The 24,555-nt window shown below is 40.3% G+C and overlaps 2 protein-coding genes across 6 annotated transcripts in view; one reads left to right on the plus strand and one right to left on the minus strand.

Moving 5' to 3' along the window:
- Positions 1 to 1,042: 1,042 nt before the first annotated feature.
- On the minus strand, positions 1,043 to 23,582 carry B3GALNT1 (beta-1,3-N-acetylgalactosaminyltransferase 1 (globoside blood group)). 4 transcript variants are annotated; one of them, XM_050779929.1, is made up of 5 exons: positions 23,470 to 23,582; positions 22,567 to 22,651; positions 22,228 to 22,310; positions 19,950 to 20,044; positions 1,043 to 3,959 (listed from the first exon to the last, which is right to left on the minus strand). In XM_050779929.1, exon 5 carries the CDS (start codon positions 3,923 to 3,925, stop codon positions 2,930 to 2,932), a length of 996 nt encoding a protein of 331 aa, XP_050635886.1. In that variant the 5' UTR covers positions 3,926 to 3,959; positions 19,950 to 20,044; positions 22,228 to 22,310; positions 22,567 to 22,651; positions 23,470 to 23,582; the 3' UTR covers positions 1,043 to 2,929. The 4 variants fall into 4 exon arrangements, with proteins under 4 accessions (XP_050635886.1, XP_050635888.1, XP_050635887.1 ...); XM_050779931.1 differs by lacking the exon at positions 23,470 to 23,582 and adding an exon at positions 23,050 to 23,139; XM_050779930.1 differs by lacking the exon at positions 19,950 to 20,044 and having other exon boundaries at positions 23,470 to 23,545.
- The window catches only part of NMD3 (NMD3 ribosome export adaptor), a 162,166-nt gene continuing 160,674 nt past the window's right edge, over positions 23,064 to 24,555 (plus strand). Inside the window, exon 1 of one of the 2 annotated variants that reach the window (XM_050779916.1) lies at positions 23,064 to 23,146. The gene's annotated coding sequence lies outside the window, so the exon portion shown is untranslated. The remainder of the gene's footprint in view (positions 23,147 to 24,555) is intronic. The other variant, XM_050779918.1, reaches the window with a different exon arrangement.

Genomic DNA, 24,555 nt, shown 5'->3' on the forward strand with positions numbered 1-24,555 from the left:
CATGTTACTGTACTGAATACTTACTGTTGGAAACCGTCACACAATGGTATTGGTGTATCTAAAATAGAAAAAGCACAGTAAAAACACCAAACAGTATAAAAGATAAAAAATAGTACATCTGCATAGGGAGGGCACTTACCACGAACAGAGCTTGCAGGAGTGGAAGTTGCTCTGTTTGAGTCACTGAGTGAGTGGTGGGTGAATGTGAAGGCCTCGAACATTACTGTGCACTACTGTAGACTTTACAAACACGGCACACTTAAAGTAGGCCACACTAAATTCATTTAAAAATTTTCTTTCTTCAGTAATTAAACTTAAATCACTGTAACTTTACAAACTTTTAAACTCTGACTCTTTTGTAATAACACTTAGCTTAAATTTAAAACACAAATATCTTGTAAAACTGCACAAAAATATTCTTTATATCCTTAGTCTATAAACTTTTTCCTATTTTAAACTTTATTTTTTTACTTTTTAAACTTTGTTAAAAACTAAGACACGGCCGGGCGCGGTGGCTCAAGCCTGTAATCCCAGCACTTTGGGAGGCCGAGACGGGCGGATCACGAGGTCAGGAGATCGAGACCATCCTGGCTAACACAGTGAAACCCCGTCTCTACTAAAAATACAAAAACTTAGCCGGGCGAGGTGGCGGGCGCCTGTAGTCCCAGCTACTCGGGAGGCTAAGGCAGGAGAATGGCGTAAGCCCGGGAGGCGGAGCTTGCAGTGAGCTGAGATCCGGCCACTGCACTACAGCCTGGGTGACAGAGCGAGACTCCGTCTCAAAAAAAAAAAAAAAAAAACTAGGACACAAGCACACACATTAGCCTAGGCCCACAGGGTCAGGATCATCAGTATCACTGTCTTCCATCACCACATCTTGTCTCACTGGAAGGTCTTCAGGGGAAATAGCATGAAAGGAGCTGTCATCTCCTATGATAACAATGCTTTCTTCTGGAATACCTCCTGAAGGACCTGCCCAAGGCTGTATCAGAGTTAACATTTTTTTTTTTAATAAGCAGGAAGAGAACACTCTAAAATAATGATGAAAAGTAAATACACAAACCGGTGTCATTTATTGTCATTATCAGTATTACGTACTGTACATAACTGAATGTGCTGTACTTTTATACAACTGGCAGTGAAGAGGTTTGTTTACACCAGCATCACCACAGACACGTGAGTAATGCACTAGGCTATGACATTACAACGGCTATAACATTATGAGGCAATAGATTTTCTGCTCCATTATAATTTTATGGGATCACTACTGTATATGTCATTATGCAGTACATGACTATAATCTTCTGCAAAACCAGTCAAATCTAACCATGCCACAAAAATAACTACCACCATCTGTCTTAAAGAAAGTGACTCCTATATGGATGGAGATTAACAAGGGCATAGATCGATTCCATAGAATATTTCATTTAACTGATTTTAATATAACTGGATTAGGTCTGAGCCTTGGGAAACAGAAATCGCCTTGTTATAGAGAACCACACATTACAGTTTTAACTGAAGTTGTCTTTCATATAGGACAATCATAAATATGAATATTACAAGAGCTGACTACATACTTTCAAGTTTATATTTCCTGACAAAGGATATGATCTTTTTCCATCCTATAATTCAGAAAAAAATAACCACTTGCCCTATATAAACTCTAAAAAGAAAACTGCATAATCCCAGGAATAGGGGACAAGGAGTACTCCTCTTTGACCTACTATTAGCAGGTCCAACAAAAGATATATCACCACATGAAGAAATGTCTTAATACAAAAGCACAAAATTTAAATCAGATTTGACTTTACACATTAGGGCTTTCATCTTGATGAGAAACTCATAACAGTGGCAGCTTCTTTCCTATTTATTCACAAACTGATTGTTAAAAGGAAAAAAATAGGGCAGACTAATAATGCAACTTCGATCTTCAATCTTCTCTTTCCAACTCAAATGCTGGAATATGACACTCTTTTTATAATATTCTGCCCATGAGGTTCTCTCCCTTTTTTTCTGCCTTCAGAGTCCTTTCCAAAAGGAAATTACTGCCTGGCATTCTACATTATTCCTAATTTCCAGGTGGAAAAATGAGACAGATTAAGTGACTTCTAAAAATACTAAGGACTATATTTTTAAAAACAAGACAATAATTCAGATTTTCTTGCTTTAATTCTTCTCTATATTATCACAGTAAAATATTTAACAAAGTCCAAGAGATTACTGATACGCAATAATGACCTATGACTTTACATTAATGGAGTGATATATCAGTAATAAACTGATCAGTTGAGTAACTGGAAAATGTTTGAATGTAAAGAATGATTCACTATCCTGTTTATATTGTATTGAAATCGTCAAAACATTTAAAAACACAGAAAGTTTGGAGTAATATTAAATAATAATTAATAACTGTGAAATACTGCAACATCTTAAAGTACCTATTAAAATGACCAAAAACAGGTAAAATTTTGTTCAGTAAAACTTCAGTGAAGTTTTTTGACACAGAACTACATATATTTTTAAATTGGTAATCCACATAAGATACACACAAAACCTTCAAGTGACTAGATTGTTCAATAAATAAAACTCCACACTGTTTTGTTTTTATAGCCTAGTAAGCTTATAATTCAGTAACGCCCTTTTAAGAAATTCTAGTCTATAGAATGACATGTCCAAATCGTTTGGTCCTATTAATTTCTTTAGCAAAAACCTCTAATTCCTTTATACTTAATTCCTCCAAATATCATCTTTGAAGGGCCTAATAAATCACAAGTGTAACCCTCCAGTCTCCAGTCTGTGGGTTCTTCATGAGTTTCAGTTCAGTGTAAGCCAGCACACTGACCTCCCCATGAATTTTCCACAGTACCTACTTTATTTAACACTTTGCATAAAGTATCCTGTCCTTCTAGGCTTTCTGTAGAATGTGAAGTTAATAATGGCATGTGGTGTTCCTTAGCATGACCTGCCAAAAAGTGATGATCTCCTTGGAAGAAAAGCCATGGGCTGCAATCACACGTCTGAGTTGACAGACATCCAAATGGATTCTATATAGAAAGAAAAGATTTGTGTCTTCTGGAATATGAATGTTCACTTTTAATAAATTCAAACAGATCCCGACATAAACATCTTCAAACTTGATGGGTTTTACGTGACCCATCATTTCATAGATCCTTGGCACCAAATCTCTGGACATTATATAACCCAACCCACTGCAGTATGGAGGGAACACCTTGAAAGGATACTCCTGGTATGAAATATGGGTTTTTTGGTAAAATCCTCTATAGGAATAATTATCAATTAGAGGATAACCTGTGAAAAACTTCTCTGAGTGGTTTACGTTTAAAAGATACTTCACTAAATTGCCAGTATTGATGAAAACATCAGTGTCTGTCTTCATGATGTACTTGGCATTGGGGCAAAACTCAGTTACCCACCTGAATGCCATAATGGTTTTCAAGGTCAGGTTATTATATGTGTCTAAAAAATCTTGTCGGATTATGTCACCATAAAGAAGGTGTTCATCCTCTAAGGACAATGCCAACATTTTGTCTTCCTTTTCAGCCTCTTGGCCTAATAAGAAAAATGTAAGAACCTCATATCCCCACCAAGACTTTTTTTCACCCCAAGTAACTCTAATGGCCTGCCTGGCTTTCACATCTGAAGGGTGGGAGGTCACCAGGATGACCAGAAATGGATTTTGATGAGAGCAGTTTGAATGCTCTCGAAGTGTGAAGTGAAAGTCTTGTCTGTAAATCGGCTCATACTCATAGAAGTACATCCAGTTCACGCGTTCTATCACATTGTAGTGGGGAAGGCTGAGGTACCACATCACCAGGAAACTCAGGAGTGACAGCAGCAGGAGGCTCCATTTGAGGGATCTCAGTGACATCCTACTCGGAAGGACAGTCCAGAGAGCCGGGGCCATCCACAGCAGCTCAGAAGCACGCGAGTTGAAAGTTCTGGAAGAGTTATCGAAAATTGCGTTAATATTCCATACCCAAAACAGATTTTTAAAAGACATCTGACTATCTACTCAAGGAGAAAGGGTAGAACAAAATCTCCAGAGTAAAACAAAAAGTCCTGACTTGAATCTACTTTATTTAACTATAAGCAAATAAATACCAGTAACCAAAACTCTATTTTAGCTTCTTACATCAAGACCAATGTTAGACATCCTTTGATTATTTTTGGAGTAGAGTTATCCTACTCTATCTAAATTAACAGGTTACTGTTAAATGTAATTCTATCCTAGGTGCAGATAGGATAGGGACAGAAAGAGATGGGTAATGGTGGGTTAAAAAATAAATCTACCATAAAAACAAATAAATAAAATGTATCTCCTAACTATAAAAAAAGGATTTAGTTCAAGGGGATATTACTAGCCACATGCCCAAATAAACGAAGGGTCTTTCTCAGCTGTGTGTTCTGATATGGATTCTAGCAAATTCGGATAAGAAAAACCCTATAGTGATCATTATTCTATTATTAGTGACTGCTGATGTGGGATAAGGTAGAGATTCTTCACCTGAAAGGCAAGTCCTCCAGACACAAATAGGATCATCTATCTTGAGTTTTCAAACACTGACTATGAAACAGCTTTTACTTGCCCCAAACACCACCTATCCCTTCTTTTACCTCATTGGTTAAACTCAAATGCTAGTCTGGACAGCAACTGTTTAAATCAAAGGCCCGTCCTTAGTACTAAGTTTCCACATTTCCCATTCCAACCTCTTCAGAAATCACACACCCAATCAGAATCATGGGACGGAAACTCCTAGAACACTTGCTTTTACACAGAAGCTCTAGCTGAGACAAGAAGAGGCATAGAACATTCAGACTGTAAAGTGACAGCAAGGCCTCAGCTCTGTTCCTGATCTCAAGGCAGAGGGTGGTTTATAATCTGGGATTCCATAGAGCTTTCCTTGCACCATGGGCACAGACTTCAGTCTGCAGGCATTCATGTATGTGTGTTTACTGGACATCTTCTACTTCCAAAGACCAGGCATTAAGGAGACCAAAGGAAGTAGGAGACAGGAGAAAGAAGAAATCCCAAGACAACATGTAAACATGGCACCACAGTGCAGTACACACTGTTTACACCAAATGCTAAGGAATTTTAGCATAAGGGACAGATGAACAACATGAGGAAGGGTGGGCTGAGGAGGCTGCTGGCAGGTGCCCTTTTACCCACAATTATATGGGGGAGAGTTCTTGGAAAGTTGGAATTCACTATGGAGAATGGACATTAATGTCCTTATGGGAAGGCTGGTCTACCAAGGGCTCTACCTTGGGTCAACTTTAGGGTCTCTGGACATACAGCCCCTCTATCTCTTAATACATATGAAAATAACAGGATTTCAAGGCTCCTTGTTCTCTTCATCTGGTCATCTCTTACCTGCCCTGATAACGTCTCGCCACAATTATCTTTTCTGTATGTAATGCTTTCCATATTTTAACCCACACAACGGAATGTAATGTTTTAGCAAACTCTCTCCAGTTCGGTTCCATGTATATGTGTCTTGCTTCTCCACTTACATTCTATGACCTTGTTGGCAAAAACAATTTTTCTCTCAGGAGTCAAAGTGCAAGACAAAGTGAGGCCTACGGCAGGAGTGCAATGGACACTGAAGCTTGATATGCTATCTCCATTTGTTAAAGGATAAAATATAGATCTGTCCATCCACCTCCTATCCTCCCCTATCCCCTTTACTAGCCATACACTGACAATCCCAGAAAAAAACCTGAAGTGGAATAGTTTGAGAACAAGAATTATGAAATTAACACTGCCTTTATATGTTTTCTCCTCACCTGGCTGAGCATTTACATAACCCTTGAGGGCACCATTTACAACTCAGCCACTAACGACTTGTACATTTATTACAACAAGGATCTCATTCTAACAAATCAGCAGATTTTAACAGATTTTGGAAAAACAAAGGAAAGTGTTGTAAGGGGTGTCATTTATAAATTGCATATGGATGATGAAGGCCCTACTACTCTTCAACAATGGGAAGAACTTAAAATGGCAAACCTTATTATAAAAGTTACTTTTTACACATTCTATAAGCCATCGTTTCTAAATGTGAGAATGTTGACTACGGTTATTTTGTCTATCATTTATGGACCCATGAATAAAATAAAGCAGCAGCAAAGAGAGGTGAAACTATCTAGTCCAAAGCGAGGAACGGACTCTAAAGAACTGGCCGGAACAGACTAGGTCACCTACAACACACGTGGCTCCAAATCCAGCTACTAAAGTCCACTCTCCAGCTCCATCCTTTACCAGCCAGGATGAATGGGTATGTATCTCTTGAAGTCTCAGTTTCCTGTCTCTATATTGAAGATATTAATATAGTGCAAATTAGTGATAATATATGCAAAGCTTCTGGCCTGTGTTAGGTATTCAACAAACAGAAGCTGTTATTATCAGCTGTGGTTCTACCCTTGGCATCATTTCCATCCTATTTGTGTTCTCTAAAATGATTCTTACTATCAAAATAGATTATCCTGAAAAGGAGGGAGGGGCAAAAATTTTTTTCATGTGGTTAAAAAATGTAATTAAAATACTAGGTAAAAATGACATGATGGCTACAAAAAGATGTTTCACAGGAAAATTAAAATATGCTAACATTCTTAGCATATTTTAAGGAACAAAGAGATATGGATAAACCTTCACATTTTGCTAAAAAGTTCATTTAAGAATGTACATTAATCTTTACATTGATCACTGAAAGAACAAATATAGAATACATATCTTCCAAATTGATTGAGAAATAGAAGAAAGTCAGTTATCTGTCTATTCAATATAAGGTAGGAAAATGGGAAAGAAAAAGAAAAAATGCATGCAAACAGAAAATGCAAAAGATGATGGCAGGAATAAATCTAAATGTGCTGTTAATTAAGGAAACGTAAACTTATCTACTAAAAAAAGACTCTCAGGCTGGGCATGGTGGCTCATGCCTGTAATTCCAGCACTTTGGGAGGCCAAGGCAGGCGGATCACCTGATGTCAGGAGTTCAGGACCAACCTGGCCAACATGGCAAAACCCCATCTCTACTAAAAACACAAAAATTAGCCAGGCACAGTGGTGCACACTTGTAGTCCCAGCTACTTGGGAGGCCGAGGCAGGAGAACTGCTTAAACCTGAGAGGCAGAGGTTGCAGTGACCTGAGATCCTGCCACTACACTCCAGCCTGGACAACAGAGCAGCAAGACTCTGTCTCAAAATAAATAAACAAACAAACATCATTAATAATGGGCAAAGGAGATGTTATTACTAATAGAAGAAACCATCCAAAAAGATAATTTAACAATCATGAAACTCTATAACCATAAAAACATATCATCAAAATACATAAAGCAAAACCTGAAGAGTATGGGTATAAATGGGAAAATTTATAATGGGAGATTTTTAATACATCTAAGTAACTGATACATCAAGCAGATAAAAAAGGATACGAATGTTTCAAATAATATTAATCTTGATCAAATGAAACATTTAGTACCTTTCATCTAATAAAAAGAATAGAAACATTCATTTTTAAGACAACATAACACATTTAAAAAGAAAACTAGTAATATTAGGTAACATAAACCTTCTCAACAATTTTAAAAACAATAATATAGGCTACATTCTCTAACCACAGCACAATTATAAATCAATTGCAAAAAATATGGAAAACACTTAAAAAAGTTAAAAACCATAAAATTTCCTAAAAATTTGTTTAGAAGCCCGAGGCGGGTGGATCATGAGGTCAGGAGATCAAGACCATCCTGGCTAACACAGTGAAACCCCGTCTCTACTAAAAATAAAAAAAAAAAAAAAACAACAAAAACAATGTTTAGAAGCTCAAAATCCTCATATACACAATTTGTTTCATCCATAAATTTAAAGAGAACACCATATCTGCACTGCACACGAGCAATGTAAAACGTTTCAATGCAGGAGCTACTATACCAATCTCTTACTTGAAAATTACTGGGGTGATGGAGGAAAGACAGCATTTTTTATTTCCTGCTTTAAAGAATCATCTATAGTTCAGGGGAAGCAAATAGCTCTAATTGAAGAGAAAAAGCTCTTTATAGAAAAATGCCACTTATAGGCTAGGTATCATGGCTCACACCTATAATCCTAATGCTTTGGGCGGCTAAGGTGGGAGGATCACTTGAGACTAGGAGTTCAAGATCAGCCTGAGCAACAATAGTGAGACCCTGTCTCTACAAAAAATAATAAAATTAGCCAGGCATGGTGGCATGAGCCTGTGGTCTGGCTACTTGGGAAGCTGAGGCAGAAGGATGGTTTGGGTGTGGGAGGTCCGGGTTGCAGTGATCTGTGATTGTGCCACCGCACTGTAGCCTGGGTGACAAAGTGTGATCCTGCTTCAAAAATAAATAATTTAAAAATGTTTTAAAGAAAAATGCCAATTAGAAATGTATAGCAATCACCCCTGCAGTTTCCTGGACCATAGTTTCAGTTATCCACAGTCAACTAGAGTCTGAAAATATTAAATGAAAAATTCCAGAAATAAACAATTCATAAGCTTTAAATTGCACACTGTTCCGAGTAACATGACAAAATCTCACACCATCCTTCTCTGTCCCAGGTGGAACATGAATCCTCCCTCTTCCCAGCCTATCCACACTATATATGCTACCCACCTGTTAGTCACGTAGGAGCCCTCAGTTATCAGATTCACTGTCATGGTATCTCAGTACTTGCGTGCAAGTGACCCTTATTTTACCTAACAATGGCCCCAAGGCAGAAAAGTAGGGATGCTGACAATTCAGATAGGTCAAAGAGAAGCTCAAAGTGCTTCCTTTAAGTGAAAAGGTGACCTTGGCATTCCTTGGGTAGGGTGTGGTACTACAGTGGTTTCAGGCATGGTTGGGGGACAGGGTGTTGAACATAGCCCCCATGGATAAGCAGGGACTACTATAGATGGAATGACAGAATAAGAAAATTGTAATTTTGCAATCTTTCATGAAATTACTGATGATTATTCATCAGGGTTTTGATAATAAATAAAAGGTTGATGGAGAATTGGCTATCTGTATGACGCCAAAGTAACACCATGAAGATTACTTTTTAATTGCAAGAACTGAAAAAATATAAACTTTACATTAGAAGATCAGGGTGTCACCACTCTTAACCCAATAATTAATCTTAACATCATAAATGATGGAACAAACACATATTAGATATTTCCTAATGAGATACAATGTAATTTTTAACTGGAATCTAATCAAATTTTACAATAAATACAGAGGATAGAAAGAAAAGCTAAGGAACATCACAAGAAAGCAATCAAATCCATAAATGTATGTCCATAAGATAATAAATAAAAGTTGGTATGTCTTCCAATGGAATCCCATATGATAGCTAAATGAACTGGATTTGTACACAGTACATCAATTTAACTCTCAAAAATAAAACATTGAGTATAAACAAGTTATATAATGATACATGTATAAATTACCATTTATAAAAATTCTAAAACACAAGAAATGATTAACCTTTAGAAGCAACTATGAATATGATTTTAATGGGACTACAGGAAATAATGATTTTAATGGGACTACAGGAAAACATACCACACCCATCAGCAGGAAGAATGAAAGGAACATGTGGTTAAAGGGGAAAAAAAACACTGGTCACAAATACTATAATTAACAGCTGCTAATTCAGGGCGATGGAAATATAGGTGTTCTCTAATGTTTAGTTTTCTTTGTATTTTAAGTTTATGAAAACAAACAGGAAAAAAGCATAATAAAAATGCTTTGGATATCAGAGCCAATCCACCCTAAATCTTGACGGCAACAATGACTAGTTGTATGACCTTAGGCATGTTAGTTACCTTCTCAAAAGTTTCATTTTTCAGCTATGAATCAGGCATCACAAAACCAATTCAATTATTGTGAGGTTTAATGGAAAGAACTTGGGTTAACCAGTCAGCACAGAGCCTGGCCCAGGACCAAGAGCACTTAATGGTTTCTGAATATTCCCAACATAAAGCAATGCTAAATTTTTGAGGTTATAGATATCCTAAATTTCTGATTTGATCATTACACATTGTATGTATGTATCAAAATATCACATGTACCTTATAAATATGTACAACCATCAATCGATAAACATATTTTTAAAATGATACTCAGCCATATACACAAAGGCTCAACTGAAATGGCCCCTGTGTTCACAGCATGTGTGTGTCACAGAAATCAAACTGGCCAGAGACCTCGGATTGGCTCATTTCCTGATAGTGAGAGCACACGGCAGCTGGCCTGCCTCCTTAGGACAGCTGAGTAGTGGGCTACAAGGACCCTGACACTGTTCTAACTCCCACGTCCCAAAGGAGGGACGGAAAGAAGAATCAACAATAGCGATGAATAGAAAACAATATGAAAAGGCCCAACAGGGAAGTATGCTATTGTTTTATTACTGACTTCTTAAATAATGCCACACATCACTGTCAAGAAAGAAATTACAACTTAAAAATAATTTCCATTTTCTAAAAGATAAACTTGACACTGTGGTTCACACCTATAATCCTAGCACTTTAGGAGGCTAAGGTGGGAGGATCGCTGGAGGCCAGGAGTTCAAGACCAACCTGGGGGAACACAGTGATACCCCATACCTACAAAAATTTTTTTAAGATAAATTTGTGCTTATATTAACTACACATGAATTTGCCAACTATACTATAAGCAATTTCCATTAAGCAAACAGTTCTTATCTATCCCACCAACTTAGTGCAATGCTGGGTGAACAGCAGGCCACCAGTAATTACTTGTTGATTTAGGGGTTGATCTGCAGCAGTTGAAAAAACATCTCACATACTAGAAAAGCTCAGAAAACCTCCAAAAATAAAAAGGTTATCAGCTTCCAGTGTATTAAGTGTACCAATGCTTCAACCATCAATGAAAGCACCACTCTCAAAGAGGGGGTAATCAGCACCTCCATTATTAAATGCTGTAGCTTTACAGCAGCCAAAGATGGCCGTCTCCTTCCCAATGCCTCAACAATCACAGGCTGTATCTCTGTTTTATCTACAGGTGTTACAGACGCAAAAAGGCTCCGTGGGCCAAAACAACCAGAAATCATTCAAACAAACTATTATTATTATTATATATTTTTTGAGATGGAGTATTGCTCTGTCACCCAGGCTGGAGTGCAGTGGCGCAATCTTGGCTCACTGCAACCTCTGCCTCCTGGGTTCAAGCTATTCTCCTGCCTCAGCCTCCCAAGTAGCTGGGACTACAGGCACATGCTACCACGCCTGGCTAATTTTTGTATTTTCAGTACAGAGAGGGTTTCACCATATTGGTCAGGCTGTTCTTGAACTCCTGACCTCATGATCAACCCACCCTGGCCTCCCAAAGTGCTGGGGTTACAGGCGTGAGTAACCACACCCAGCCTAAACTATTCTTTTTTTTTTTTTTAGTGGAGGGCTTCTCAGAGTTTTTAGTATGTTAAGGTACATTCTCTGAGAAAAGGATATAATATGCAGTGTTTCTCAAATTTCTGTGAACGAGCCAATTTTAATAGGTTTAATTTTCAGAGCCTCTGTCAAGACTTGTATTCCACACCTTTGGAAACCCCATCTTAGGAGGTCTCTGTATTTATTGATTTAAGAGGTCAGTTTCTGTGAATTATTAAAACCATAAAAATTGTAGTTGTAGTCTGGAGTAAATACAGATTGGTTCATTTACTTCAGACAACTTTTAGGAATTATTAAAGCTGAACATATATGTGCCCCACAATACAACAATCCCACTTGAGGCAGGACACTCACCATTAATGTGTATGTATGTCAAGGACATCAAGAAATATACAAGTGGGGGCTCAAGTCCTTCTAATGGCAGCCCCCCCTCAAAAAATGTACAAGAAAAGTCATTACAGCACACTAGTCATGATAGCCCCAACATGGAAACAACCCAAATATCCACCCACAATAGCAGGCAGAAATCCATATAACAGCACATTATCCAAAATGGACAAACTACCACACCACATCACAGCATGGACAATCTGCCAACCATAATGTTGTGTGAAAAAAGCCAAGCACATAAAGAATAGACACTATGATTCCATTTACGCCAAGTTGAAAAGTAGGCAAACTAAGCTATGGTGTTAGAATTCAGGACACTGCAACCTCTGGGGAGACAGAGGAAATATAACTGGGATGGAATGAGGGGACTTTCTAGGTGGCAGCCATGTTTACTCTGACAATTCATCTTACAACTTATGCACTCACCTTTTTGCATGTCATACTTCATTACAAACATTTTTTAAAAGCCTAGCAGTCCAGTCAGTCATTCTGTGTATCACTGTGGGCACTCAGTGTTAACAAGTATTAACAATGGTACCAGGAGATGGCAACAGTAACTGCTTCCAGGCACCAGATCATGTAATCTTCATGAGAGTCCCATGAATTAAGGTGCTTTAAAAACCCCTATTATCCTCTTTTAATAGGTGAGAAAACTAAGACTTAGTGAGAATATGCTCAAAATCACAGGCTTGTAAGTGGTGGAGACAAACTCAAACAAGACTCCAGATCTCACGTTCTTGGCTGCTAGATCCCAGGGAGTGTGCTGCCTGCTCGCTATGCTTCCTATGCTAAGGAGCTCTTCTGACCAGAGCTGCTTTGAGTTTTAATTTCTTGCAACCATTGAACCTTGATATAAACAGTATAGCAGCATCACAGCCTTATCATTTTCACAAGGAAGACTCAAAATTCCTACCCTTAAAACCTAAAATACAAATTTTTAACAAGAATAGTAACTAATCGTTCATGCAGATACACACTTTTTTATTTTACTACAAAAACATACTGGAGGTCACTAGAAAATAAATGGGGGTATTGGTATTCAAATGCAAAGACTCCAGGAAAACAGACAAACAGAGATACTACAACAGCACAACTATTTAAGCCAAAATAACCCGAAACTCTTTCCTGGAGTGCAAAAACGTTGGTTATTTCCTGCAAAAAGAAATCAAATGTAATCATTAAAAAATATATTTATTCTAATTGCAAATGTAATATTATGTTCATTACAGAAAATTTAGGGAATGCCAAAAAAGCACAGAGACAATAAAAGCTTAAAAATAACAATATTAACATCAAAAAAAAAAAATTTAGAGATGTGTCTTGCTATGTTTCCCAGGCTGGAGAGCAGTGGCTATTCACAGGCACAATCATCCTCGAACTCCTGGCCTCAAGTGATCCACCCCAGTAGCTAGGACCACAGGCATGTGTCACAATGCCAGCAACAATGTTTCACATTTTTTATGAAGATCTGTTAAGTCTCTGGCTGCAAGGGTTTATATAAGCCTCTTTCTCATCTGCTACTACTACTCCCTCTCAATCCTATTTCAACCACATGGCTTCCATTATTTTTGATTTTTTAAATTTTTTCTTAAAAACATATATAAATATATAGATATGGGGTCTTGCTATGTTACCCAAGCTGGTCTCGAACTCCTGGACTCAAGCAATCCTCCCACCGCAGCATCTTAAAGTGCTAGGATTATAGATGTGGGCCACCAAACCCGGCCTGGCTCCCATTCTTATCCCTGAATATGTCAACTATTTTGCTCCCTTGCGGAGCCTGCACTTACTCTGCCCCTCCAACCAAAAAGCTGGTTCTTGGAAAGGCTGGCTCCTCATGCCTCAGATCTCAGCACAGTGTCACTTAGGAGAGTCCGTCCCTGACCCCTTATCTCAAGTAGTTCTCCCAGCACTTATTTTCTATCACATCCCTCATTATTCCCTTCCGTAAAGTACATGAATGTGCTTTGGTTAAGGAATAGGCCAAGGCGAACATTCGGGTCAAAGTGACTTAGCAAGTTTAGGGCACAGGCGCATACTTAACTTGTTAGATAACCTGTCTGTGTAAGTTTATACTTGGCTTTGAGTCGCTATTGTTTGTAAAAGGTATAACTGCCCTGCTGATGCTGTGCACAGGGCTTGAGTTGGCTTGACATGGCTTGGGGGTGCACTAATGCCCAGAGAGAGTGATGCTACTGACCCCTGTAAGGGAGAGTGGGTCGCCTCGGGAAAGAGGACTTATGTCCAGAGGGAAAATATAGGCTGCTAACCCTGATGCCGGCATTGTAGGCCAGGGAGTGCAGCTGCAAGGGTGGGGGCAGCAGGAGCAGGCTCATAAGAGGAGCCACAAAGCTGAAGTAAACAGCCAAGATAAAGAAACTGTGAGAAAGAGTTAGTGTAAGTAAGCTGCTGATTAAAAAGCTGCTGAATAAAACTACATTTCACCTGCCTACAGCCCCCCGAGTGTTCATTCAGCTATTCGCCCATCCACCCACTCCCCTCGGACCTCAGCTGGGACTCAAACCTAACATCTTGTCGGACATCAGCTGGGACTTAAACCTAACACCTTCTCAGCATTTAACCCTATCTAGACTTTTAAAAATCTATTTCTATTTGTTTATTGTCTGTTCCCTTCAAAAGAATGTAAGATTGAAGAGGGGGAAAACCTGACCTATCTTATTCACTGCCATATTTCCAGTGTCTAACACATAGTAGGCGCTCTGTAATATTCGCATACTTTGTAAATGGTTTGGTAACGTACTTTTATCCACTTAGTAAATATTGCCAAGAATAAATTGAATCCAAAAGTAAACTGAATTTGTTAGATTATGCTTTTCAACAGCTCTCTTCTAATAACAAAACCTTATTGTAATAGGCTATGCTAACTCTGATCATGTGCATTTTAAAAGGTCCAAAAAAAACAAACGAATTTTAGCTACATTTTAGGTCCAAGCATGCTAGATTCAGGATCATCCATATGCTAACTATTATAGATAATTACCAAACTACTGTCAGTTTTGCAACATTCTAACTTTTCTTCTACATAAAATACTGCAAAGGGAGTGGAAATCTTAATTGCCTAAAAAAAGGTCCTGTGCATATTAATTCAAATCATCATTACATCAATCATGTATATTCCTTATTACATAACTCACGTTATCAATTCACATATTTGAGGGAAATTTCACCAGTACCCTTTCAAACTAAACACATTAACTCATAAAGCAATATAAAACTCTACCATTCAATTAGACTCATCAATTACACATCTATTTATTTTCACAACTCACTGCTGCTTTGTGTTTGAGGATCTCCCCTGATTATACAGAAATAAACACAGCCAGTGCCATCTGACCACTACTTTTTTCCTCTCTTCTTTAACCCAGTGGTTCTCACTTTGCACACATTACAATCTCCTGAAGAACTTGAAAAACACTGGAAGCAAAGCTGGATGCCAGACCAACTAAATGAGAGTTTCAGAGCATGGCAGGGCTCAGGTGGCAGTAATTTTAGTTTATGTGCTGCCAAAGCGAGCACCAGGTGGCAGTATTTTTTAAAGCTCCCAGGTGATTTGAATGTGATGCCTAGACCCCTCCCCCAAAGTGTATGGGCACCACCTGGGAGTGTATTAGGACTGCAAAGCCCCAAGCCCCACCCCAGACCTAGTGAATCAGAAACATTTTTAACAGGTGCCTTGTGGACATACTGAAGTTTGAGAAGCAATGAAATTCACTTCAGCAAATTACTCAACCTTTTTAAGGTTCAGTTACCTTATCTGTAAAATGGGAGCAATAATACCTTCTCGTGGGGTTTACTGGGAGAGCTACATGAAATAAAACGTCCTAAACATCTAGGATGGGGCTGGCACACAGTAAGGGCTAAGTAGATGGTATTGCTGCTATTATTAGAGTCCACACTATATGCTTCCTCTACAAATATTATTTGTCTACATCTCCTTTACAAACCTTGCTCCTAACTCCCAAATGTGTCTTACATGGCATGACGTTCTCTATAATACAATTAAACATGCAAATAAATCTTAGTGGATCCACCTTCTCCTTCCAAATCAGTAAGTCTTCTCCTAGAGTCCAAGGATTCTGTTTCCCCTAGAATCTCCCGCTGCCTGATGTTCTGCTATCCCGCAAATACGAGCCCCCAAGAACTACTGGTAGAGATCCACAAGGCCAAATGCGCACTTCTTGGTTCCTCCTCTGCACATGTGCTCCCCTCTCCCGGGATCTTTCTTTCTGCCCCATAGTCTTCCTACAAGTGAACATCATTTTCTTCTGGGCACCACTCACACTGTCAAAAGTCTCGCCATAGGCACTTGTAGGAACTGGAGGAGAGCTGCAAAATACAAGAACCTTTTCCAGCTGTAGTGCATGTGATATTCAAGTGGCGTCAGGCTACTTTATTTGAGGATTGTGCATATTTGATATGATTTACATTTTTCTCCATACTTTGGAGCATACAGCTGGACATATAATAGGAAATTTTATTTACTGAATGAATAGCAATTGGTATATTTGCTTAATTTGATAACACGTAAAAATGAAATATACTTTCCTCTGTCAGGGCAAACAAAGGCTTACATCAAAAAGAACCTGCTTTCTACTCTATCCAACTTCTTCATACTCCCCTCTCTCCAAAATTTTAGCAATAGTCCTTGCCTGGTCCTGGCACTGTAGTAAGCATGTTTTGTATTTCCATTTGTTTGATGATTACAGCAATCTTACGAAGTAGGAACCATTATTGTAACATTTATCTTTTGGCTAACCAGCCTGAGATTTGGACACCTGTTCACTAGTCAGGGTGTCAGAGCCTGCAGAGCCAAGCACTGAAAACTCGGCTATCTTCACCACCCTAAGTGGAGTCTGTAGCCACTGCACTACAAAAGCTTCCTTCCTGCCTTGTTTTATCCTACTGGCCTGGTGTCTTCATACTTTCATAATGCAGCACCTCTGTTCTTCCTCAGAGGTGAAGAGTTGTCAAAGTTAAACCACAAACTTTTGCGCAGGCATGGTGGCTCATGTCTGTAATCCCAGCACTTTGGGAGGTCAAGGCGGGCAGACTGCTTGAGGCCAGGAGACCAGCCTGGCAACATGGTGAAACCTCGTCTCTACTAAAAATACAACAATTAGCCAGGCATACTGGTGCATGCCTGTAATGCCAGCTATTCGAGTGGCTAAACCAGAAACTTTCAAGAAGGGGAAGTCTAGTCCAATTCCCATGCAAATCATACTGAGCTCTTCCAAATCCTCACCCAGTTTTCAACAAGTCTTCCCCAACAAGTTCACTTTTTGGCAATGGAGAAATCCCTGAAGGGACTAATGGTAATCTGTATTCCAAATAACCCTGAATATGTTGCTGAGACTCTGTAAACATTAGTGAACACTTATGACACAAACGCAATGACCATCAGGAGCTAGAAGAGATTCCCTGAAAATGCTCTGTTTGACTAATCTAAGCCCCATTTTCAATAGGGTTCTTCAAAACTCCTAGACAACACCTAAGAATCAAGCTTCTCTGTAAAGAGAGCTGGGCACTTAAAGTCCTTCTGAACAAAATTGGAAAATGTGAGTAATGACAGTGGTTAGATGGCTTAAAAATCGGCTGATCCATCATAGCCAGTGTATTTTTCATGCAGTCATTTGTTCAAGAAACATTTCTTGGCCTTGTGCTGGACTCTGGGAATAGTGTTACACAAAAGTGCCAGAGACCTGCCCTCCTGCTGATGTTCTAAGGTTGACTGGAGCATCTTTGTCAAACTGGGGGAAAAAAATCACAGGCCTATCTTTAGCCTTTTCTCATTTCATACTTCTAATTAAAGACAAAGGAATATGGGCTTATTCAATTTTGTAGGCAAGAAAAACACAGGAAAAAAATGACAAATTCATTAAAATATGTAATTACAATCCAAAAGGTTTTAACAGGTGAGAAAAAGCTAAAGACAGCAAGATGAAATTTGATGGGAACACATTTATTGTCCTATGTCAGAGTTCGAAAAACCAGCTGCACAAGAGCAGGATGGGGGGCCATTTTAACAGCAGCCTACACAGACCTTATGGTTTAGCTGAGTATGAGTCCAATACGATAAAAGGTGGTGATGTAAAGGAATAACTGGGCAGTTAGGAAACAAGGATTCTAGTTCTGGCAGGGAGGCAAGTCATTGAATTTGAGGAATTATTCCTCAACAGAATTTTAGGGCATTGGGCTAGGTTACTTATCAGGCTCCATCTGGCCCTACCAGCACAGAGATGATGTTCATTCTTGCACACCACTGTGTCCCCAGCACCTAACATAGTGCCTGGCACATAGGAAGCACTCCCAAGTACTTGTGAATGAATGGCAGTGCTAACAGAAACCCTACAAGTGAATACTAGATTGTGTCCCCCTTCTCTAACACACACAGACACACACACACCCCCCCAATACACTCCTAGGTTCAAGAAAGCATCTGGGCAAAAGGGGTCATAATTCCATAGCCCCATATGAGTTCCATTTCGAAAGGGTCACTGACAAGTTAGAAGAGGGTAACTCGTTCGGTGAAGGGTTTATCATCTGCATAAGGATTGCATGACATGTGGCTGAAGGTACTGGGATGTTCTGTTCTGGAGGCAAGAAAAACTTAGAAGGGCCATGGTAGAGATTTTCAAATTATTTTGAATAATATGTAAGTATCACTAGGCAAATGAGAAACCAAAAATAGTGTTATTCTAAGAAATGTCAAAGGTCCCTTCTAACTACAAGGTTCTACAACTTTGTTATTGACGTTTAAAATGTAGTTCATAGAAAAGGTTTCATTTTGGCATATTTTAAATTGTTCAATTTTTTTTTTAAATTATTATTATACTTTGAGTTCTAGGGTACATGTGCATAACGTGCAGGTTTGTTACATATGTATACTTGTGCCATGTTGGTGTGCTGCAACCATCAACTCGTCAGCACCCATCAACTCGTCATTTACATCAGGTATAACTCCCAATGCAATCCCTCCCCCCTCCCCGCTCCCCATGATAGGCCCCGGTGTGTGATGTTCCCCTTCCTGAGTCCAAGTGATCTCATTGTTCAGTTCCCACCTACGAGTGAGAACATGCGGTGTTTGGTTTTGTGTTCTTGTGACAGTTTGCTAAGAATGATGGTTTCCAGCTGCATCCATGTCCCTACAAAGGACACAAACTCATCCTTTTTTATGGCTGCATAGTATTCCATGGTGTATATAATTGTTCAATTTTTAAGAATGAATTTGAAGTAGTTACTGAGTTTAAGAAAAAGCCCACCTCGAGCACCACTCTCTGTAGCTGTCACACAGTTTTAGGTAGACAGTGAGTATAAATACCTATACTCCATTACCATTTCTCAATTCTGCCCTTGAAACCCTGCTGGTTGCAGCACTACCACCCTCAGGTATCTTCTAAGATATATGGGAGAATGTCTTTCATTAAAGCCTCGTTAAAATGGAAGCCTGCTGCTTCCGTGTGCTGAGGTAGAAGACACCTGACTTTTTAAAGACACATGTAAGTAAGACATATTATATATACTGTTTGCAAACAAACTACTTTCTTGTAGGTAAAACAATCCCTGTATATGAGAATCTCTGATAGATTTCTGGGTTGTGGCATGCAGAATCTTTTACGGATTTCTGGGTTTGGGCTGAGAAAAATGAGGAGCAAACAAAAGCAGCAGGACTTCAGAAGGAAAATTTAGCTGCAATTTTCTTTTTGCTTCTGCCCTACTGCATATTCCAATAAAAACATAAAAAATCACTCTTAATAATTTGCAATACACATCAGGATTTTTAGCAGGGCTTTTTTTTTTTTTTTTTTTTAAAGGCATAGTGAACTTCTGGACACTATAGAGTTTATAGTGCTTCTAACTACAATTTACAAAGCACATTTCATGACACTGTTAAATTTGTGTTAACATCAATCCCATTTTTCAGGGAACAGTGCAGCCCAGGTAGAGGAAGACATGGAATCCAAACTCAAGCCCTTCAGCTCCAAATGCCAAGTTCCTTCTGCCAGGGCACAGTGCCCTGGGAGAGACCACCCTCACACCTAATCTCACAGCCTCCTGAGATTCCTGGGTGGGAAGCAAAGAATGCAGCAGAAGCAGACACACCTTTACACTCGGGGTGAGTAGTTGGAGAGCACCACGTGATACAGCAGTCAGTGGGAAGAGCCAACAGGTCAACCCGGTCCAGGGAGCTAGGAAAACTGGAGCAAAGATCACACAAGTCAGGCAGAACAGCAGCAAGACTGCCCTGAAAGCTGGGCTTTCTGTGTCTGTTTTGTTACAAACAGCTTTATCCACCGGAGGAAGGGCATCAGGGAGCTGCTCTAGTTAACATTTCTTCCCATTACTACCCTAAATTGAGAATATTACAGATCTTTACCATTCTTGTTAGTTAAGCCATCAATTACCTTTGCCTTAGTCATCTGAGGGTATTTCATTCATTCACTCAGTGTTCTGGACCTGTGTTAGAGGTTGGTGTAGCAGCTGGGAAGCAGACAGACAAGCCCTGTTCTCAAGCTGCAGACACTCAATGCAGAGCATGGTGGAAGACTCACAACTACACATTTCATACCGAACATCATCAGTGAAGCCCACCTAGAGAACATGGGGGAGGCTTTCCAGCTCAAATGTTTCTAAATTAGTGACCAAAATCCACAGCAGGGAACTGAGCTTGCACTCTCAGAATGTGTTAGTGCCCAATAGAGGCATAAATTTACAGCCTGTATCAGTATAGAGAAAGGAACTATTTAATGCTAAGAGATAAAACTTGATGGTAACTTTTTATCTTAGAAAGTGCGTAACTCCATTCTCAACAACAAAGTCTGTAACCAAAATAGTAGTCAAATGTAATTCCAGATATGAGATATAGTTTGAGCCCTCATGTCATGCTGCAGGAATAGGTGGCTGCAGACTTGTGAAATGCTTTAAGAGGAGGACTTTGTTATTCTAACATTTATGAGACTGTTCAAAATGCACAGCTTGAGAGTTTAGCAGAAATCCATGTTCTATCCCAGAAGTGGGCAAACTTTTTTCCCCCATAAAAGGCAGATAGTAAATATTTTCTTTGTGGGCCCTAGGGTCTGTCTCAGCTACTCCATTCTGCTTTTGCATAGAAAGTGGTAACTCCATTCTTGAAAACAAACTCTGGAAACAAAACAGCTAAATATAGTTCTAGGTAAGACACAGAAAGAGAAGCCACAGACAATGGGATCCTAGTTACCTACCTGTATTCAGAGTCAAAATTACATGGGGTGGGAAACTGATAACCTACTCTAGCTTTTAGTTCCTTAATATCTCAGAGATTCAAGGAGTGCACGTTATCTCCCCAGCCAAATCTCCCAACCTTCAGGCACTTGGGGCTCTACCCTACAGATGTTCTGTAGCTTCATCTTCCTTCCCCATGCTGATGTGGCCCTACAAATTGCCGTATTTCTAGCTCATCCTCTCATCTTCCCCTAGCCTCTAATTCACAATATGCCAAAAGGCCTGGTAACAAAAGCAAATCAATATTTATAATATACAACTTTTTTATTAGTATAAAAGCATTGTCCATAGTCCCAAGAGAGATGTTTGCCTAACAGTTTGCTGTTAAATGAACTGTAACTTTTGAATGCATCTGTTGTGCAAGGTCATTAAGAGTATCCTGTTTGATCCCACATGCTTGACCCCATTCATGTGGCTATCTACCACACAGTGGGAGTTTACCCCACAGTGAGCAACAATGATCCATCCCTCTAAAAGGTTATTTGGTCTGGACACAATGTAGTTGTGAAAGGGACAAAAGCATTTCCGAAAAGGGAGTTCTACCTGCATCATCCAATGGTGGATGGAACAAAGCTGGAGGCTGGGCACAAAAAGAGACATCATCCATCCAAAGGCGAAAGAGAAAAAGTACTCAATGGAGCATTTTCTTAGGGATAAAGGGAGTTGAGTCAGAACTTGAAGTTAAATATGACCAACTGAATTAACTTTTTATAGTTATCGGGTTTTCCTGAAAAACCATGGTATTTTAGTACTTCAATATTTTAGAAAAAATATATATTATTAGAGCCAGGTGAGGTGGCACACACCTGAAGTCGTGGCTACTCTGCAGGCTAAGGTGGGAGGATTATTTGAGCCCAGGGGTTCTAGTCTAGCCTGGGCAACATAAAGAGGCCTTGTCTCTGTTTTTTAAGCAAGAAAAAAGACAGAAAATATGTATTCTCCAAAATGGCTTAGTAGAGTTTCACTGTTGTTCTTCAAATCCTCTGATGAAAGAATCATACTAGAATACACAACAAACTTCGTGGCTACATAAATGATCCTTAAACGTTGTAAAGGGCATTATTACGGACATTATTAACCAATTAGGATAATTTATAAGTTATAAGTAAGATGAACTCACCTGTGGAATTCCAGATGAAATTTAAGTTTTTTGTTTTCTGTATTCCATAATTTAATTAAAACACTCAGATCTGCTGTGAATTACTGAACAGAAAAAAAAAAAAAAAGGCCATTCATTTGAATGAACATTTTAGTCTATGAGGGCAAAAAATGTCAGTCTCTTATCTCTTAAAAAACAGTTCTCTTCTACAGACTGATACATGTTCGATAATTTGTGCTTTTATCAAGCATCGACACATACTAAGAGCACAAATTCAGCGCCCTTCTTTTGCTTAAGCCTCCTGGGAGAAGCTAAAAAACTTGTTCCCAGTCAAACACTGCAAACCCAAATTTTCCTTACCTCTGAAAACAGAAAAAAAAGACATGGTTTGGCAATTTCTTCCTTGACAGCTTTTCCGACAACGCAGCCACCTTCTAAACGCAAACTGCAGAGGAAACAAAATCTCTGTGCAAACTGCAGAGGAAACAAAATCATGAAAGACCGGCAAATCTTCCTCCTAAATCCAGCAGTAAGAAGGTGAACGGATACTGAATTCAACGACTACCCGTGCTTGAGGATGGCATCATTCCTTTCTGCTTGGAAAAGTGACACTCCGTTGCACCTCTAGGAATCCTTTTAAAACGCCTTGTAAGCTCCTTAACACCACCTGTAGGAATCCTGTAGCCTTAGCCCCGTGGGATTTCCTTCTCTCCCCGCCCCTTCTCCTCATTCCCCATTGACTTTCACATTCCTTTCCAATCCCTCCGACAGCCCTGCGCCGGGGCCCTTCCCCATAGCTCCAAGAAAGCGTTCGCCGCAGGCCTGTTAGGGGCCCACCAATACCGTAACACCGTTCCCGTCCTCTTCCTCCGCACCGCTGCAAACGCCCCGGGTCACTACCCGGATCTGACGGTGGCTGGACCCGCACAGGCGACGCAAGGTAAGGTGGACAACCAGCGGCTGCGGCCGCGGCCTGGGCCCTCCGCGTAGCCCACTGCCCCACTGGGCCCCTTCTCCCGCGCTCACCGGACGCGGGGAGCTGCTGGTCGCCGAGGCCCGAGCCCGAGCGCCAAGGCCGGGCGACTCTACCTGGGCCACGCTCCGCTCCAAAGGAGTGGGCGGTGCCTCCGGCCTAGCTGCCGGGGTCTAGGCGTTTACAAGGATGGCGCGTTCCAGGAAAGGCAGGTCCAGTGGACACGCCCGCCACCCAGCCGCAGGTCTCAACCGCCTCGGAGACTCTGCAGGGCCGCCCTTCTTACTCACCTCCTGTGCTCGGCGCGCACCCAGCTCGGAAGCGGGAAGGTGGACTGCGCTCCCGCTCTGCGCACACACGCAGCCTCCCGGCAGCCGCACGCACGGCCGGGCGCGCGCAGACCACGCGCCGGGGCCGCGGCCGGAAGCCCCTGGCTGCACGCGCGGGCCCAGGTGGCCCCCAGCCCTGTGAGCTTGCATGGCGCGCCCTCTGGATCCTCGCGGTCATCTTGCATTCCGAGCACGGCCGTGTTATGTGTGCCTTTAGCTGATGCTGGCCAAGATTACACAACTTAGTGGCAGACATCAAGCTAGCATTTCTGTTTAAGATCCTTGGCCTGGAGGCGGCCCTGGAGGGATTTTCTTGTTAAACTTCATACATAACTAATTAGGAAAGCAGAAACCTTAGGAGGAGTTCTTTGCTGTCTCAGAAGAAATGCCCGTACTTCTTCTGGAATCGATGGGAAATGGAGTTGGGGGTAAGAGAGACATGTCAGGTTTCAATGGCCTGTGTATGGATGGGAGTCCCAGGGAGTTGCTTTTGCACACCTAAGCATAGCTGACCTAAACTCTCAGATCCATCTCCTCAAACTCCTTTTACCAAGATGTGCAGTATTGATTGTACTGGTCCTTTCCTCAAAATCAGGTGGGTCTGAATCATGTATTTAACCACTACCACGCCCAGCCGTGAGCACCATCCCTGATTGTAACCCACACATTTGCATCAAGACTGTAAACGTGGCCCACCATTTCTTTTTGTTTATTCTTTGGCCTGACTGCTTCTTCCTTATAGCCTTTTTCTGCAAAATTACTTATGATAGTTTGAAGGTTCTCTGAAAATAATAAGGGTGAATATAGAGATCAAAATGGGTGTGCAACAAAAGTAAGTATAGATAGTAGCAGTGTAAGTCAAGGACTTAGTTGGCACTGCATAAATAATCAGATCTAAATTATAATAATCAGATCTAAATTATGGTTGAGATTGTTTTCCTGGTTCCAGCCTTGGCCGGTAGCTGTGTCCTTTGCAGAGGGTAAAGTGATTGCTGCCCTGCTGCACGCCTTTATCACAACCATTCTTCACCCCACCTGGGCTGACAG

The sequence above is a fragment of the Macaca thibetana genome, chromosome 2, assembly GCF_024542745.1.
Source record: "Macaca thibetana thibetana isolate TM-01 chromosome 2, ASM2454274v1, whole genome shotgun sequence".
Lineage (NCBI taxonomy): Eukaryota > Metazoa > Chordata > Mammalia > Primates > Cercopithecidae > Macaca > Macaca thibetana.